General features: G+C 40.1%; 2 protein-coding genes across 3 annotated transcripts; both read left to right on the top strand.

Moving 5' to 3' along the window:
• The first annotated feature begins 162 nt into the window (after positions 1-162).
• fen1 (flap structure-specific endonuclease 1) lies at positions 163-8127 on the top strand. Of its 2 annotated transcripts, none has more exons than XM_079489776.1 (12): positions 163-401; positions 736-849; positions 1775-1877; positions 2177-2279; positions 2456-2519; positions 3445-3554; positions 3927-4063; positions 5019-5085; positions 5804-5935; positions 6608-6759; positions 7354-7468; positions 7834-8127. In XM_079489776.1, the coding sequence occupies exons 2-12, from the start codon at positions 768-770 to the stop codon at positions 7909-7911; spliced, it is 1143 nt and encodes a 380-aa protein (XP_079345902.1). In that variant the 5' UTR covers positions 163-401; positions 736-767; the 3' UTR covers positions 7912-8127. The 2 variants fall into 2 exon arrangements, with proteins under 2 accessions (XP_079345902.1, XP_079345903.1); XM_079489777.1 differs by lacking the exon at positions 163-401 and adding an exon at positions 455-664.
• A 1687-nt stretch (positions 8128-9814) lies between these two features.
• On the top strand, positions 9815-17373 carry LOC306913552 (B-cell receptor CD22-like). Its single transcript, XM_079490288.1, has 8 exons — positions 9815-10042; positions 11821-11882; positions 12188-12574; positions 13512-13835; positions 14298-14567; positions 14823-14916; positions 15202-15244; positions 16218-17373. Exons 2-8 carry the CDS (start codon positions 11825-11827, stop codon positions 16437-16439), a joined length of 1398 nt encoding a protein of 465 aa, XP_079346414.1. The 5' UTR covers positions 9815-10042; positions 11821-11824; the 3' UTR covers positions 16440-17373.
• Positions 17374-19153: the final 1780 nt, after the last annotated feature.

Raw genomic sequence — 19153 nt, 5'->3', positions numbered from 1 at the left:
TTTACCCGGAACTTCCTTTACTTGACTGTTGACTTTTTCCCTTTTCTGACGTCATCGACCAATCGGATCTCTCCATTTGGGAGCCAGGCCTCACTAATCGTTACCGGTGTCGTGGATGGATGAGCGACGAATTGTGAGCTGCAAGCTTGCAGATCGGCTATTTTAATGTATGTTTTGTAATAATAAATACAAATACCTCAATATTGTACTTAAGTACAGTACAGACTGTCACTGTACAGAACTTAAGTAAATGTACTTTCCACCACTGGTGGCGCTGCCCTCGGCTCGAACCGCCGATTGATCATGCCTTCCTTTTTTGTTTTCCCGCGAAATACACGCATTTCCTCCTTTTCTCCGCGCCGGCGCCGCGCTAGTACGCTCTTCATAACATACACACTTTGGTGAGTCAATAAAATTAAACATCTATTTATGAGTTTCACTAAGCCAGAGCCTTATCAGCTGCAGTAGCTCTGATCCATAGCTCTACAGCTGCAGTATAGTGTTGACTTTATACCAAAAAGTCCAAAATCAACACGTTTTATTTAGTATTATTTTATTTGTGTTTTGCCTCTACAATAAATTACAATTATTTGGCCTTGTTTGGATGCTGTAAAGTTTATACTTTGCAGTGTACAGCGTTTCTGCGTTGTACTCCGTACGAGAAGTAAGTACAGTGTTCGTTTGCCGAAAAGAACGGTGGATTCAGACTAACTGGACTTGCATTGTTTTTTGCAGAGATTTGACGTGTTTCCCTTCACATCTTCATCATGGGAATTCATGGCCTCGCCAAGCTGATCGCTGACCAGGCGCCTGGTGCCATCAGGGAGAATGAGATTAAGAGCTACTTTGGTTCGTTAACAATGAACACCACTCTAAATATCATCATTATGTAATGCGCAGAGTGAGTTCCAGGGGATACCCAGTAAAAAAAAAAAAAACGTATAGCATCAAAAACACTTTATTCAATCCTATATATCAGCTACTTGAAAATGGCTGATCTGGCAGGGGTTTCTCTGGCACAATTACATCTTAATTTGGGGGTTCTTGTGAAATAGTTTGAGAACCAATGAAAGTGATTTCTCTGCCATTCAACTGTCAGACAGTGCTTTACAAAATGAATGAATCCTACTATTAAAACTAGAATTGCATAGAAAATGAAAATGGCAGATCTACAAGCTCACAATACGTTGCACAGCACTGTGTTGTCAACTTGGCGGCTATTTTCTCTATATTTGATATAGGGCTTAAGTGGTTCATTCATAATCTATTTTTGTAAGTTTGGTTCGTAAGAGTCCCTTCTTGGAAATGCAGCATTTCTATTTAAAAATTAGCTGAGTGAAATGTGCTTCGCCCAAAAAGAATAGAAAAAAAATCACAAAATGAATTGAATACCCAGGACCTGAATGGAAACAAGACCGCAAGGACGTTTTTCGATGATCCCTTTGGACGTGTGTTTGACTGTACCCTGTACTGATTACATTTCTGCCAATAAAGTATTCAATCAATCAACACCTAGTTAATGTCTTCCACTGGATCCTAGAGAGGTGAGCACCAATCCCACAACCTTGACCCAAGGTTAAAGTCACAGAGAAGAGCTGCTGCTGTTGGTATTTCCCAACACACGGCATCATGTTTAATAGCTCTCTGGTAGGAAGAAGGCTGACACTGCAACCGTATTTAGATGTTTAGAGGAAATTAATACGGCCTTGGCAGCTGACATCACAGTTATCTGTGTTGGATGACCTTGCGATATTGTGTCGTGTTCCCCCGACAGGGAGGAAGATCGCCATTGATGCCTCCATGTGCATCTACCAGTTCCTGATCGCTGTCCGACAGGATGGCAACGTACTGCAAAATGAGGACGGAGAGACAACGAGGTATAATTAACGATTTATAATTAACGATCCGTGAACATGACAGATGTTTGAACTTTATCACACCGCCATCAATACAGCTTTGGCTATAATAGTACATTAATTAAATAATTATTTCATGAATGACTATTTTTTAGGTTTTTATCACCGTTTACGTTTTCTCCCATAGTCATGAGCCACATTAACACAGGCACTTCTCGATTATTCATTTACGGTAATTAAAAAAGTAATCTGTAGAATAATTGCTAAGAAAATAATCTAGTTGCAGCCCTAATGAGTACATATTAAATGTTAACTTTCAGCCACTTGATGGGAATGTTCTACCGAACAATCCGCATGCTAGAGTATGGAATCAAACCTGTGTACGTGTTTGATGGCAAGCCTCCACAGCTCAAGTCTGGTGAGGTGAGTGTGCAAGGATGTTTTATATGAACTTCATAGGTTCACAAAGACTTTGTCGATTGTTTTTTATCGTTAAATGACCATCAATCGAGGACGTTTTTAATGTTTTGTCCTGTTTCCATATGCTGTCTTTCTCTGTGTGTTTTTCTGGATTTCTCTCCGTTTCCATCTCGGTACAGTTGGAGAAGAGAGTGGAGAAGAGGGCCGAGGCTGAGAAGATGCTTGCTCAGGCGCAAGAAGCAGGTACTGCAAACATTTCAACTGCGTTTCTCTGAGTAAAAAAGTCCCTCTTTTAAAAATAAATAGAAATGCTTAATCAAAAGTACACTTCAATGTGCAAGTGTAAAAATAAGCAGCACTATGTAACTTTTCTTTTATGAATAAAATGTAATTCTTTCCAATTTGTATGGTAGAATATATACAATATGCAGGTATACAATTGAGGTGGTTGTATTTTGTCTCCCTGCTCTTGTATTGAGATTTGATTTAGATTGCGTCAAAGGTCATGTATAGAAGAATTCTATTAGATGTATCCACTAAGCAACCATTAAACAAGTAAGACGCGCAAACGCAGCTCGTAAATTGCAAAAACAATTAGAATAAATTACGTAATTTTTTAAGGTTTTTTTTTAAGTTATCTTTTTTTGTGTTTTTTAAGATTGTTTTTAAGTTAAGTTTTTTTTTAAGTTAAGGTTTTTTTAAAGTTATTCCTTTTAAAGTTTTTCCTTTAAGTTAAGTTTTTTTTTAAGTTAAGTTTTTCCTTTTAAAGTTTTTCCTTTTTAAGTTAAGTTTTTTTTTAAAGTTTTGTGTGTGTGTGTGTGTTTTTGTGTGTGATACAGCTGCGCCCTCTGGTGGTGGGCGGGTGGTGTTACAGCGTGACACACAGACACACAGACAGACATGATCTGCTGGGTCTCATAGTAAATGCTCACTGCGTTCGCAATCACTGCGTTCGCAATCATGCTTGCCTTAACAATTTGAAGATCAACAAGCTCACAACGCGTTGTGAATGAGACGTGCTCTGAGGTTGTAGATCTGCTACATTAGGCAAAGATTTGGTGTAGATGTGGGAAAGAAGAGCACACGAAGTACAAATGCGACTCTTGTCCCCTTTACTAAGTACTATAGAGGGTTTAAGTGGTAAATATTTTTTTCTCATGTCCTGCAGGGGAGCAAGAGAACATTGACAAGTTCTCCAAGCGACTCGTTAAAGTCACAAGGCAACACAACGACGAGTGCAAGAAGCTCTTGACCCTGATGGGGGTCCCCTACGTCGAGGTGAGCTCACTGTACCATCGCATGGCGAGGTTCGCTCACCATTCTATTGAGAAACATGTATTGCAGTTTTAGGATGTCCTATGACAATGGTAGTCACTTTACCATAATATATAAACTTGATATATATGATGTATACACTGTGTGTGTAATCTGTGTATTGTATTGCATTATGTTTGCATTATATAGCAAGCTTGGCTGCCAGTAGATCTAGTAACAGGAATGAGAAATTGTATTAATTTCTGTATAAAATCCTAAATGACAGCTAGCTAGTCAAAAGCAGAAAGCGAAAATTCAGTGAACATTTATTTTTACAGTCCAATCAAATAAAAGCAATTAACCAAGTCAAACCATTTATAATCTGTGGTTTTCCAGGCCCCCTGTGAGGCCGAGGCCAGTTGTGCTGCCCTTGTCAAAGCAGGGAAGGTCTTTGCTACGGCAACAGAAGATATGGATGGGCTGACGTTTGGTACAGGCGTCCTGCTGAGACACCTCACCGCCAGCGAAGCAAAGTACTGTCACTACATCTGTGTGTTCCGCTGCTAGTGTAAAGAAGGCTCAACCCGGATTAGTTTTGAACTGATTAATTAGGGTTATTTCCACATACATTCTACTTTCTAGTTCATTTTGGGGGGCTTTTTTGAGCCTTTATTTGATTATCACAGTTGAGAGAGACAGGAAACAGAGAGAGAGAGACTAGGGGAGTGACATGCTCTAAATGCCTACACATACACATTACACACATGTTGCTAAATGCCTAAATTGTAAATGGCCCGGCCGGCCGCGAAACAAACCGAGGGACTTGCTGTCAGGCATTAGAGCCCATGTTGTACAGAAGGGGTTCTCAACCTGGGGGTCGTCAAATTATTTTGGGGGTCCCCAGATTATTATTATTATTTTTTGCAACTGAATGGCTGGACATGGCCAAAGCATTTCCGGGGTATGTTGTACATGTTGTACAGTACGTGCCCTAACCACTCTGCTATCAGGTCATCCCCCCACATACATTATTGAAGTGATAGATTTGTAGATGGAAAATATTTGAAATGTTCTTACCCCATCATAAACCAAACATTTAAAAAAAAATGTTTTACTCCAAGGTGATATTACCAACAAACCTATTGCAGCCCCCCAAAAATACGACTTAAAAATATTTGATCTGATGAACTTGTCGGTAGTGTTGGTGAGTCTACCAAGAGCTGAGTCAATGAACTAGAGAATAATGTTTGGGCCTTTACAGTGGTTGTGTTATGGGGTATAAATTTGGTTCCAGATTCTTATAGGTCCTGATTTTATTTTCTAGTTCAGCAGCTTGAACATTTGTTTGACAAATGACAGACATACTAATACAGTATTTTTTGTTTCCTTAGCCGCTCAGTTTTCCCTTCAGAAAGGGCCCGGCGGGGATTGAATATACTATATTAATAGTATAACAATATTTAAAAATAAAGTGTCTCTCTATTTCAGGAAGCTACCTATCCAGGAATTCCAGTTTAATCGACTTCTACAAGAAATTGGTCTAACCAACGAACAGGTAAGGGTTTCCTCCAGCTTGTAGAAGGCATTTTGTGATGATTGCCACACACAATTGGAACACATTTTCCTTTAGTTGGTAACCATAATCAGTTAAAGCTACAGTCTACTTTTTTTTTTAAATAACATGTTAGTTTAACCAATTATTTTAGCTACAGTAATGTCACACTCTAGTCTAGCACATAATGGGAATAGTGGAAGGCATAAGTCGTGTGAGTGTATTTGAGGTGCAAACAAAGATGCTTCTTGTGTGGATTTGACTCCTTTTTGTGAAGCAGACGGCACACTAGATTGAGCACCATTATCTTGGACATTGCCGCAATAACCTCTCTCCGTCAGGAGAGGGAGACAGCGGACATTAACTCACAGTTTAATAAATTAAAATAGGTTTTTTGTATTGCTAAACCAGGGCGCCTGCGGGCCAAGTGGTCTCTCTCCCTCTTTCCAGTCTATCTTCACTTGATACTATCAATAAAGGCAGAAAAGAAAAAAAAGTATTGCTAAACCAACTACATCCTTTCATCTAGCTTCAACTGTCATTTCTGATGAAGTATGTGTATACAAATGGCTTGATGCTAAATTCTGTTCTCGTGTTTTTCTATATATATCTATCCTGTTACTTGCTAATAGCTAGGGTTACACACATCAACTTCCTTGAAGGATCATTACAGTTTTCATCTTAATCCCAATTCTTCTTACTGTGTTTTCATCATGCTCAGTTCATAGACCTGTGTATTCTGCTGGGGTGTGACTACTGTGGGACCATCAAGGGGATTGGACCAAAAAGAGCCATAGACCTGATCAAACAGCATGGCTCCATTGAGGAGATCCTGGACAACATCGACCCCAAGGTCAGTTCAGTTTATATCTGTTGTGATTTAGTTTGACCATCTGAGTAGTCTCCATCTAAACCGAAGGGGTGGTGGGTGAGGATCAGCTGAGTCGCGTGCTCGGAGAACAGATTTTGTCAACACCAGGCCGTATTGCATGCAACAGTCTAGTTTATTAGACAAACACAGAGAAATATAGTATTGAACAGCCAACAGGAAACGGAGCATGCATCTCATATAATTGTGCACGGAGTCGGACATTCAGTCTCTTAGATAAAGTAATTGGTCATCGTATCATGGATAACAATATGCTTATGTAGATGAGTGTTTTGCCACTGAGTCAAGCAGATAAGGTCATAAATCATGACTATCGGCTGCTGGTTCTTTTTCTCATTTTAGTGGAATATGATTTACATTAGTGTTCCTTGTTGGGTTTTCCTACACGTGTTGTAAACCCAAAACAATGCTGCAGTGTTGTGGGTCTGATTCCCACCATGTTGGCATGTCATCACTCATCAGCAACCTTCTGTAGCCCACCTGACAAATAAACCAGTGGTTCTTAAAGTGGAGTCCCAGGACCCTCAGGGTTCCCTTGAGGGGGCTCCAAAGTTACAGGTCTGTAACTTTTGAGAGTATACAAATGGAACCTTGTGTACACTCTCAGAGTTGTTTCTGTCTGTGTCCACCATGCAGAAGCACCCTGCCCCAGAGGACTGGCTCTACAAGGAGGCCAGGGAACTGTTCTTGAAGCCTGACGTGGTGGACTGCACCACATTGGAGCTCAAGTGGAACGAGCCTGACGAGGACAAACTGGTGCAGTACATGTGTGAAGAGAAACAATTCAGGTACTAACTGGCCCTAACCCATTAAAATGTCAAGCCCCCCAAAAAAATATATCTAATTGGCTGCTGACGTTGTTCCAGGCACCGCAAAGATATGAGATGAAAATGTTCGCTGTGAAAGAATATATATTCAAGGATTTGCACCACATTTTCACAATTTTTCAATAGCTAAAGTTTAAAATAATGGTTAAAGTGGTTAAAAGCTACGGTGACACAGATGCGTACCAGATCACACATAAATACACACAGATACCACATTGGCTGCTGCCATTTATTGGTCAATATGGCTGCCATAGGGTGCAACTTGTGCAAGCCATGCCTCCTAATGGAGGTATGCCCCAACTAAGCCAACTTGTATGTCTATTGAAGCAGGTGGTCTCTCCACAATAAAATAATTTCTAATGGTGAACATTTTGCTTTAATGAGACATGGCCAAAGCATTTATGGGTGTCCCCAGGCAAAAACGTCGAGAACCCCTGTTCTACGGGATTTTTTTTAATTAACTGAAAAGAAAATATTCTGTGGTAATTTAATACTCTGAGGAAAGTGTGGTTTACAAGTGTTTTTGTGCGTGTGTGTGTGTGTGTGTGTGTGTAGTGAGGACAGGATTCGTAACGGCATTAAGAAGATGTTGAAAAGCAGGCAGGGCAGCACACAGGGTCGTCTGGACTCGTTCTTCACTGTCACTGGATCACTGTCCTCCAAACGCAAGGTACCAATAAACAAATACTGATTCATTATTTAATCAATTGATCTGTTTGGTGAATGAGTGAGCTTGATGAGTGAGTGATGTCTACTTAAATCGAGGGAGTTTTCCTTTGTTTTTGAGACCACCGCACTTGCAGATAACCTGGAACAAAGGACAAAGAAAGGTGCAACAAAAACATTGCAATTGATATTGTGAAAATGCAGCATTGTTTTCAAATGCAAAAAAAAAGAATATATATGCACGACATTCCTCCACTGTATAATGTAGGTGGACATCTACATGTAGGTGTCGGAATAAGCCAGTGTTTAAAATGTTGATGTTGTGCTGCCTGTTGAATTAATTCCATGTGTCACTGCTCTGTCATTTAGGAACCTGAGACAAAGGGATCTGCAAAGAAGAAGCAAAAGACTGGAGCCACACCAGGAAAATTCAAGAAGGGCAAATGAGAAAACAGAAAGTCTAGAAGGATATTACAGACAAGACTTGGCTCAGTTTGTCTCCTCAGTGTTCTCCTTTAAATGACCATGTCTCGTCTTTGTTTTGTATCATGTGTAAAAAACAGCAAGACCTATTTGTTTTATTAATTCAATTGAATTAACCATATGTTTTATGTAAAATGTTTGTCTCCATTTTCTGCTAAGGAATAAAAAGTGGTCCCTGCATATGTCCTCAATTAATTGTTATTTCCTGCCTTCTATATTGCGGTTTCCGAGGCTAATATTAAACAAAAGCCTCTAAACTATACATGCACAGCAACTAACATCATACAGGGTTGGCAAAAGGGCCTTTCTGTGTGGAGTTTGCATGTTCTCCTCGTGTCCCCTTGGGTAGGTACCCTCACAAAAACATGCACTAATCCTGGTCTCTAAACTGCCTCCCCCTGTCCAGCTGGGGCGCCTGATGGAGGGGAAAGGAACTGGTTGGAATAACGTGTTCCTTCCACAAGCTACGTCCAACCAGGGGAAACTCCCCCTGTCGGGTGTAAAGGAGCGACTTGGACACTCATGCATGAAGGAAGCATGAGTTCAAGTCCGTTGCTCTCCCCAGGTTGGCGGAGGTTGTGTAGAGCCCAGGATCACATTAGATAATTGACACGGGTGAAGAATGGGTTACAAAATCGTGGGATAAAAAATATTTAAAAAAAATAAAAACATACATGGACCATAAATATAACCTATTAGACTAGTGTAATGGAGAGAAACTAGGAACTGAGTTGGAGGGAAACTGCTCGTTTCAAACTGGTTTGGGTTTTAAGTCCTATTCAAATATTAGTAGTCATACGTCTCACTTTATGAATTCTTTGTGTAAACCTACCATAGCAAGCTAATTTGTTTACAAGCAAGTTATGGGAATGTAAAAAGCGTCACACAGATTACTCTTGGTGTGTTGATGTTGTAGGTTGAGTTTTAACAATGCGTGGCAAAGTGGAATATTTTATTCACAACGTCATTACCAATCGGTTACATTATATGTTTGTCTGCTTTATCGATCAATAATTGCTTGTATGTGTAACAATTTACATGCCCAAATCATGTGTACTGTTCAAGTGATTCTACTGTCAAATGTCGTCGGTTCCTCTAGACTACTCAAACTGGGGCATCTCTGACAACACCGACTTGACGACTGCTGGTCAAGAGATAATATGTATGTCAATCAATGTCATCGGGGACATAATCCTGTCATCCTATAAACTGGCACCATCATGTCATCTTCTCATCTTTGTTGTGATCTAGAAGACCCTCGGTCGGAAGTCTGGACCTACAGGCTGGGTTGTGTGACGATTCAGCTGAAGTATTCCTTTGATAAAGCGGCGGGCCCGAGAGAACAAGGTGACACAGACGGTATCACAAAGTGTATTACACAGACAGAGGAATACTCATTGCTGTCGGGAGGAAACCACCTAACTCCATTTGTCAATTTTTTCACAAATCGGTGCTATTGAACACCATTTACGTCTGTGAGTGTGTGTTGGTAACCTTAACTCCATTGGACAATCAAACTGTCTGCTAAAGCAGCCAACTCCACCACCTCTCCCCCTCTCATGCAAGTCATTGACAATATATAAATTCACAACACCAACTTTGATGAGGCAGTTTTACTTTGTTTTCAAAATATAAGGTTTTCTTCATTTTCTGAAAAAAATAACATTTTGGAGTTAGGTGGTTTCTTCCTGACAGCAGAGACATATAGTGCTGGACACATGGCATGACAAGAAGATATGAGACAGAAACGTGACAAGATAAGAATAAGGATGACCTCACTGTGACATCTAACAAATGCATCTCGTATCAAAAATGTACATGCTGTAAGGACAACAAGTTGTATCAAGTACATAGACTTCATTAGATGTCCGTGGACAAATCATAACAGTCTTGGCCTATAAGGGGGCCCGCTACCTCAGAACTGTCATAACGGCATCTGTCATTTGTTATAAAGAGCCTACCATTTGCGCTGTTTATTAGAGGAACCTTTTTACCATAAAGTAGAAATGGCTAACTAACTTCCAATTTCCAAGGTAAAAGAACAAAACAAGTATCAATCCTGTCAGCAGTGTGTGGTGTTTTTCAACAGTTAAAGGTAAGGTAATGGATTTTCTTTGGTTGAAATAAGTGTTAAATAGCTCTATATTCTGATGGACAGTACTCATTGCTATAGTGTTCAGTAATGCATGTGGTCTCCGAGGCGAAGTGTTCAGTAACAGTCTGAGTCTCCATCTCTCCCCAGCTCTTTATTAATTAAACAGAAAATAAATGTTCCGGTTGACTCGGGTTGAGATACCAATTTTATCCAATTGCGATAGACAACTCAGGATTCATATTAAACGAGGGAAATTGAAAGTGATGACACAAAAATGAGCAGATAAAATTAGAATTAGAACACAGCTGAAAATGTATTTTCTGTTCATTAAAGAGACTGGGAGACCACTGTGACTGAACAAACACTATAGCAATGATTCAGAACATAATACCTTTTTTTTAACCAAAAAACATCACTTAATTAACCTACCTTTAAATGCTTTGTGCCCGAAGCATATTTCCCAATAATTATTGTGCAAAAAGCCTGTCTAGTCTGAGGTCTCAACACCGTTTTGAGATTGTGAATTAGTTGGAGATGAGATCTAGTATCAACTATCAACTAATGTACTGTATCTATCACTCGCAAAACAATTAAAAAGGAATGGAAATTGTAGGTGCAAAGTCTGCCAACATCCCTGTAGCAATCCTTTCAACACACTGGTTCCATGCACCTATGGCATGAATTTGCTTCTCATGGGAAAAGGTGAATGTTTGGACAGTGTTCCAAAAGCTTTCCATATTCAGTGTACAATTACCTGATTGTGGGAATATGTGGCCAAGCTTAATAATTTACCTCAAGGTAAACTGGTGCCAGTGGTGGAAAAAGTACCCAATTTGTTTTACTTAAGTAAAAAAGTATCAATACTGCAATATCTAAATACTCTGTTACAAGTAAAATTCCAGAATAAAAAAAGAAATACTTGAGTAAAAGTACAAAAGTATTGGCATAAAAAAGTACTCGTTATGCAGAATGTCCTGATTCAAGTTTTCAAATGTATAAAAAACTTTTGAAAATAGCATATCTACAAGCTCAAAGCGTAAAGTACATTTTCATGCCAACACTTTTGTACTTTTACTCAAGTATTTCTTGCGTTGCATTGCGACACATCGTGAGCTTGTAGATCGGCTATTTCCAAATGGCCCAAATGTACAGTATATAGGCCTGAAGTGGTTAATGTGTGTTCTGTAATAATAATCAAAATCTACAAAGTAGATCTACATAGTAACTAAAGTTTTCAAATAAATGTAATGGGGTAAAAGTACAATATTTGCCTCTGAGATGTACCATGTGGAGTAGAAGTAAAAGTATTGGAAATACTCAAGTAAAGTACAAATACCTCAAAATTTTACTCAAGCACAGTACTTAAGTAAATGTACTTAGTTACTTTCCAACACCGACTGGCGCATCATTTTCTAAAGTGTGATTCACACACAGACAGTGCTGCTCTCCTGGGTGTTGCCAAATGGGAAGTTGGTCATCTGTATGTCGCACTCCTGTTTTATTTGAAGCGTTGCAATTTGTAAGTTGAGGTTTTCCAACAAGGCTTTATTTTCAGTTTCTTCTTCATTCCTTTATAGTGACAGTGAGATCCAGGAAGGGCAGGAAATAGCGTTGAACTTGATGGGGCGGGGGAAGTACTATAGCCTTATTTATGTGGTATAGACTCTTACCAGGTGAGCTCTGTTGTCCTCTTTGGTCCCCAGACACCAGGCTCATAGCACTGGCATGGTTCAGTAAATGCTATAACAGAAATAACTAAGTATTGTGTTAATTTTCAGGTTCATGGCAGCACTGTATGTGAAAGCCTTGACAGGCTTGTTAATCGTTTTCTTTCTGTCTGGTGAGTTGTACATTTTAAATACATTCTCCTTGCAGCAGAATACTAATGTTTCAACGGTTTCAAGGGTTCCTAACCCTGGTCCTCAGGGTCACTCCTAGTAATATGAAATATCAGCATTGTGTTTATAATCAATATAATCTCAACAATATGATCTGTATATATATTATTAGCAGTATTGTGGTACATATTTCCAGACTCCTTTTCATTTTCCTTAAAATTATGTCACCTGTTTTTAAGACATATTATTTTACACATCACTAACATATTTGACATATTTTATTCTGCCACTGAATTTCCCCCTCCAGATATACATCTCATCTCATCTCAACGGGTTGCACCACACCTATTCATTACGACGCCAAAGACGATAAGAGCTTTAAGTGGCTCATGTGTCCAAATTCCATGTAACTTCAGCACCAGAGTCGAAGTGCTGTTCAAGAAAGCAGACACCTTTAGAGTATGGATGAAGGATGAACATGCGTTTGCTGGGCGTCCGGAGATTGTGATCTTCAACAGTAGTCAAACGGTCAATCCCTACCAAGGGGAGATCACTGGAGACCTCCACCAGAAGGACTGCACCACTATCTTTTACAATTTGACCACTGACCATGCAGCGGATTACTACTTCAGAGTGGAGAGTAGCCTATTCAAAGCAACAGCAACTGATGATCCTATTGAGATAACAGTTGATGGTAAGAGTTTTTCTCTTCTTTTAATTATTACAATTTTGTACAATGTCATAACAACACGGGACAACTGAAATTTGTTTTCAGACTCTCTCCAGTGCAGATCAAAATATGCATAAGAAAAACAATTGATAACACTATTTGAGAAAGTGTTGCAACCAGAAAGCTTAAGAAAGTTTAAATTAAGGCTGATTGCCGAAACGCGTTGGTCCTCCCTTTTTGTGTAATGATCTTTGCCATGCCTTAACTTATAATAAAGGCTTTTTTCACCTCACTGGATCCTCTTCTTTATTTTCGTCCTCGCCAACGAGCACCTGTATTCAAACAAAGGACCACGGCAGCGCTCCCTTCCTTTATTCAAAGTTAAAACTTATTTAGATTTGAGAAGAGGAAGTTAACTCCTTCATTAACCCCAAACTGTTTCAATGGAGTTTCTCAATGTCACAACACTGTCCAGAGTGTTAAGTTAACTGAGAGTGTAAAAACCCCATAATGTCTCAGGTGCTATTTACTGCTGCATTGACTTATATATGAGCATAAAGGCAGCAATTTAAGTCATAGCATGATGTTTGTTCAGCAGACACTTTTTGGACATTTGTAGGTTCATAATAAATAATAATTGATTGTTGATGGTGTTATGTGCATTATTGTAACTGTATCACTAGTTCACTATTGTGACCTGTTATTTTATAGGAGGTCAAGTCCAGGACCAGTGCTATGCATACCCTTCCTCATTGTCTGTTGAAATTCTGTTTTCTGACATAAAGGGATATCATATTTCACTTTCAAACATGTTTCGGGTCATTTCATGCCTGTCTGGGATGCTCACAAAAGCCTGAGTAGTCGTTAAATGACCGAAACATGTTTGAAAGTGAAATATCCCTTTAAAGTTTACAAATCAGTGCAACACATTTACTGTACGTGTTTTTTAAACTTGCCACAGAGCTTCCTCCATCCCCCACCACGAGCATCAACATCTCAAGTGAACAGATGAAGGAAGGTGACATTGCTACCTTCACCTGTTCAGCCATCGCTCCATGTCCCAAATACCTGCCTGTCCTGAAGTGGAACCCCCCATCATGGGATGCTGACAGGCACACAGAGGTGGAGGAAAATGCAGATCGGACCATTACAGTCAGATCACAGATGACGCTCACACTCACAGCAGAGCACGATGGCGTGAATGTCAGCTGTTCAGTTCACTACCCTGTGAACAACTTCAAGTTCAAAACAACAAATAAGACGCTGCTGCGTCTTGATGTTTCATGTAAGATGTTTTCTTTCTCTCAACACGTAAATGCTTGATAACAGTGGTGTGCACAGATTGACACTAGGTGGTGCTCGAACACCCCCTGCCCTGTGACCCTTTGAAAAAAGAAGTGTACACTGTACAGTATGTGGACCATGGTGACATTGATCAATTCTTGATAAAAAGCTTCTAATATATTATTTAGGCCCCAAAATCTATAAATCTCACACTATTAAGGCAACCGCGCTGCCCAAGGTGCCCTTTTTTCACTTGAGCACCTGCCCCTCTAAATGTCTGTGCACACCACTGCTTGATAATATTAATCCTATAACCACGCTATCATATTCTTGTTGTGTGGAAGATACATTTGCTCATGGAAATAGCGACTATCTCTTCAATCTGCTCTAATTAATCTCCCCACACAGAATCAGCTGAAAATGCCATTTATTTGACCTATAATTCCTCTCAAATCTTCCACAGACCCCCCCAAGTGGACCTCAGCCTCCATCAGTCCTGCTGATTTGGTGTCAGTAGGTAGCTGCGTGCACTTTACCTGCATCAGCACAGCCAAACCACCTGTCCACAGTTTCATCTGGCTCAAGACCAGCAAACACGGACCCACCAATGTGTCTGTTGGAGAATTCTACAGCTTCAACGTGAGCTCTGCGGCCGATGGTGGAGCTTATTACTGTGAGGCCAGGAATGATCTCGGAACTCAGGCTTCATCAGAGATTCATCTGCGGATTGAAGGTAAAACCACAAGTATTCTATGTGGAATGGTGGATGAGATTCAGGTTCTATATTGTTGTTGGATACAGCATGTTTTAACCTGAGCTACATTATATACTGTTTAAAATATACAAAAATTGCCATATTGTTAGTAGTAAATGTAGGAGACGGGTTAAAGGTACGGATTTGGCATGTTCTGGTCTCAGGACATTTCTCTTTTCATGTCTGCCCATTCTGCAATTTATAAAGAATGACTCTTTGCTACTCATTTTTCAGAAACCCCTCAGCCTGATTATCCGGTATCATCTCAAGCTATTATTGGAGCGATCACTGGGCTTACTTTAACGATCTGCCTGGTTGTCTTCATTTGGTAAGTGTGTAACATGGTACGATAGGCTCAGACTACATAATTAAAATAGATTGTCCACATACAGTACGTTTATAGTATAGTATGTTTATACCCAATGTCCATTCCAGGGTTTGTAACAAATCTTAATATGTATAAATTTACCCTGAGGCTAAACATTGCGATATCTTGTCACCAAGGGGGGGGGGGGGGGGGGGGGGGGGGGGGGGGGGTTTCAACATTTCAACTCTCTTTCTGTCCACTCTTTAATCCCAAATGTTTTTTTAATGGTAAACGAATGTCTTTCAGGTGGTTGCGTTCAAGACGTTCAGCTGTACCTCGACAGTCACAGGTTAGAAAGATAATACAGTTTTATATACTTTTGACACAAATCTGACTTTCCTGTGGCTATTCTTTCCATGGGAAATAACAATAATCTGAATAATAATAAACTATTCATAGAGCATTTATATAAATAAAGTGTTTTATAAAAGCTGTGTGACTGTAAACTGAAGATCGGATTGTAGTTGCTACTACTGTAACATTCTTGTATTACACACAGCCTTCCCACAGTTGACAAATCATAAACTACTAGCCATTGGTATTCTTTCTGGTGTTTTTCATGATTTCTAAGTTGTGCTGTAGAATCTAGCTTACTAGGAACAGAAATTATAAGGGTCTTGGGGAAGCACACTTGAGAATGGAAAAGTTAATGCAAAATGTGTGGAACCGATCAGTGATTCTCAACCTTTTTTTGGATCAGGGCCCACTATAAAATCAGTAAGTGTCCGCCATGTGATCAGCTGGGTGGCCCAGCCTGCTTTGCCATTGATCCTGCTGAGATCAATGGCAAAGGTGAAATGAAATGATTACTATATTTACCCATGGTATCTGGGCTAAGCTCAAGAACTTGTTTACAGCCAGGCCCTGCTCATAGAACACATTTCATCGTAGTGGTTCAATGCCTTGTTCAAGGGCACTTCAGCGGTGGTAATTTTAACGTGTCGGACCGCTGATTCGAACTGGCGACCTTCCGGTATCAAGACCGCTCCGCTATCCGTTCGGCCACCGCTGCCACTTATCGGTACAACAATGAAAACAACATTTAATGAAAAAATACCATGACATTTTTACATATATATTTTTAACATATTCATGTTACATTATCATTCAAATCTTAGTACGGTATTTTGCCAATTATTTGGCGGTCCACTTGCAGTATCCTCACAGCCCACCAGTGGGTTGAGAATCACTGGAATACATGACATGAACATTTTTGAGCACATAATGTCACTCACTGCTTTTCCTCTTCATGTATTCAACAGAGCGAGCTGGTTGGGGTCGGGGACGAGGATATCCACTATGGCGAGATCGACTTCTCCAAGCTGCAGTCCTACAGGGGGTCAGGCTCAGCGCGGGTCACAGAACCAGAACCGAAAACAGAGTACGCAGAGGTCAAAGCAGGACAGCTTGCACACACTAGCTCCAATTTCACAGAGACAGGTAACGAGCCAGATGATTTATATGCCCAAGTGAAGAAGCACTGATTGAAGTTAACTACTTTCACTTGCTGTCCCTGTTTTGGGGTTATTTCCATTTTTAATTGTTCCATAATGTACAATCCAATCGATAAAGCCGAAGGCATGGGGAGAGTATGTTTTGCACCCCGTCCGTGTGTCCATCCGTCTGTTACCAGCTAATCTCTGGCACCGTTGGCCCGGTCGATGCCAAACTGTGCACACTGGCCAACGACGAACCTCTGCCCCAATCTTTCCACAATGGCCTGTTATTGCACCACCATGCAGCCGATCTTTGCTAAATACATTTCTTTACATTACTAATTTTCTCCATACATCGTGCAAATTGGCATACACTATCTCTATAGTCATGTGATCAACACGGGCCTGTCCGCTTCCCCATATTCCATCCCCATTGGCTAAGATTGCCTTCCAAATTTTGCAGGATTGGTCTGTTTTGAATAAAATGCCTCAAATCATGAACACAGCGTGCAATTTCGGTGAAATTATGCACGCACATTCCCACTAGACAGAGGAAGAAATGCCACTTAAAACAATTCAAATCAGCCTCATGGTGGCGCTATAACCATGGTGGCATATAACATTCATGTTTTCACCTATAACTGCAACAATCCATACAACTTTGTATGCACACTCCCTAGAGGAAAGGAAAAACCTTTGCCCTGCATTTTCCACATCTGCCTGTTAGTCTGATAGTGCCATCATGAGGCCAATTTTTGCTAAACACATTTCTTTATATTATTTACTCATACAGATTGTACCCATACATCATGCAAATCGGTATACACTACCTCTATAGTCATGTGTTTCATTTTTCATTATATTACTCCTACACATTTTGTCCAAACATCACAAATGCTGTTATCCTGGTGGAGACCTGTGCCCCAAGGGGCACCTTTTCTAGTTTATTTATTTTTTTACAAACAAAGAGTTGCCTTTGTGATTTCTGTACAGTATTATCTATTTTGATTTCATGTATAATTTCCCTAAATTAAGTTGATTATAAAGTGATCCGTTTGTGCAAATGTCTCTGTAATGTTCTGTAATGATACTGTTACCTTTTCGATTAAATTGCACATTTGGCATTCATGTAGAAAAAAACAACAGAGCTTTAAGGTTAAAGCATGCATGGTGCATTCTTGAATGGCAAAACTGTGATCTTATATATTATTTTAAATGTTGTATAAAATAATGTTACTGTGTCTGGGTAGGTAGGCAGTGTGCTATTTGCCTGGACTCCTTATCACTTATATTCAGGGTTATTTTACAGAGATAGGCAGTTAAGATAAGACCTTAACCGAGATCTAAACAATATCAGAACTTAACTGTAATTATCTGTTTGTTGCGCATCACTTTGCCTGTGAGAGCATTTTGAATAGAGTCATGTTCAAAGGAGTCATAACTTTTCGGTACCATGTTTCATACATATATCCATCTATTTGTATTATTTCAAACCTGAATTATGAAGAACCAACACTGTGTCCGAATTGGAGGTTGCACTGTAATAAAAAATCTCAACCTTCACATTATCTGTTCAGTCTGCCTTATTGGTCCAATATTGTACACATGCAGTTTGATGCTTCGTGCCAGAAGCAGATATTCCAGGAATTATTCCACAATAATTCCACAATAAGCCTGCTTTCTCCAGGTCTCAACAGTACTATTTTGAGATTTTGGGTTAGTTAGAGCAGTGATCAGGTTACGGTATCAGCCATCACCATTTTGTTTGAGAAGAGGAAATGAACAACTTCATTAACCCCAAACCGTCTCAGCGGAGTCCGGTTGTGTTACTGTACCAACATCTGTTGGGACACTCACACAGTTGCACAGCAACATCCTGAGTGTTCATTTAACTCTAGAGTGTGTAAAAAATAGACTTTATTTTCTGGTGAATTGTAGCCTGGAGGCTAATGCCTCCAACGTCTGGCTTTTGAATATGGCATATGGCAGCCAAGTCAATCCCCCTTTTTGAAACTAGCTCCTCGCCACTCGCCCTACACACTTCCACTTGGTTTGAGCATAGATAAATGAATAATAGAGACGGCACTGGAGGCGAGGGGAATCCCGGTGCCGTCTCTATTATTTATATATGCTCAAACCAAGTGGAAGTGTGTAGGGCGAGTGGCGAGGGCTTAGTTTAAAAAAGGGCCTGTATGTGTTTACAGCAGTAAACGTCATGTGGTACAATACCAAAGGAGTGAGGCGCACTTCACACAACTTAAAGGACCACTTCACCACTTTTCAACTTCTCTTCCTATAATTGGTCCTAACTAATGTTCATGATAAAATACCACAATTCTTTCCTACTCAGTCTGTGAGTAGGATGTTGAAAAGTGGTGAAGTGGTCCTTTAAGTGTGATTTTCAATATACCAGCTCAGTGGCCTTGTGTTTACTGTAGTGTCCGCCCTGTGCCCTCTAACTCAGGAGGTCTGGGTTCAATGAAAATGCCTCCCTGCTCTGCAATCAGCATCAAGGTTTGGACTGGGCTGGGGGTAAGTCCCTGCGACATGTACATCAAACCGCCTCATGGCATGCTCCAGAAACTGGAGACAAGACACCTGTCACATGGGTCACATCATGGCAATGTTTCAATGGTTTAGTGGTTCTTAACCCTGCATGGTCACCTGGTACTGCTGGTATTAAGTCCTTTCCTAGTAGAATATCACCATAACAAAAAGGTAAGCATCAAAGGTTCAGTAGTGATTTTCTTGTTAAAATATTT

This window comes from Electrona antarctica (assembly GCF_951216825.1).
Source record: "Electrona antarctica genome assembly, chromosome: 20".
Lineage (NCBI taxonomy): Eukaryota > Metazoa > Chordata > Actinopteri > Myctophiformes > Myctophidae > Electrona > Electrona antarctica.
The sequence above is the reverse complement of the archived record's forward strand: the minus strand, read 5'-3'. Positions and strand labels throughout refer to the sequence as shown.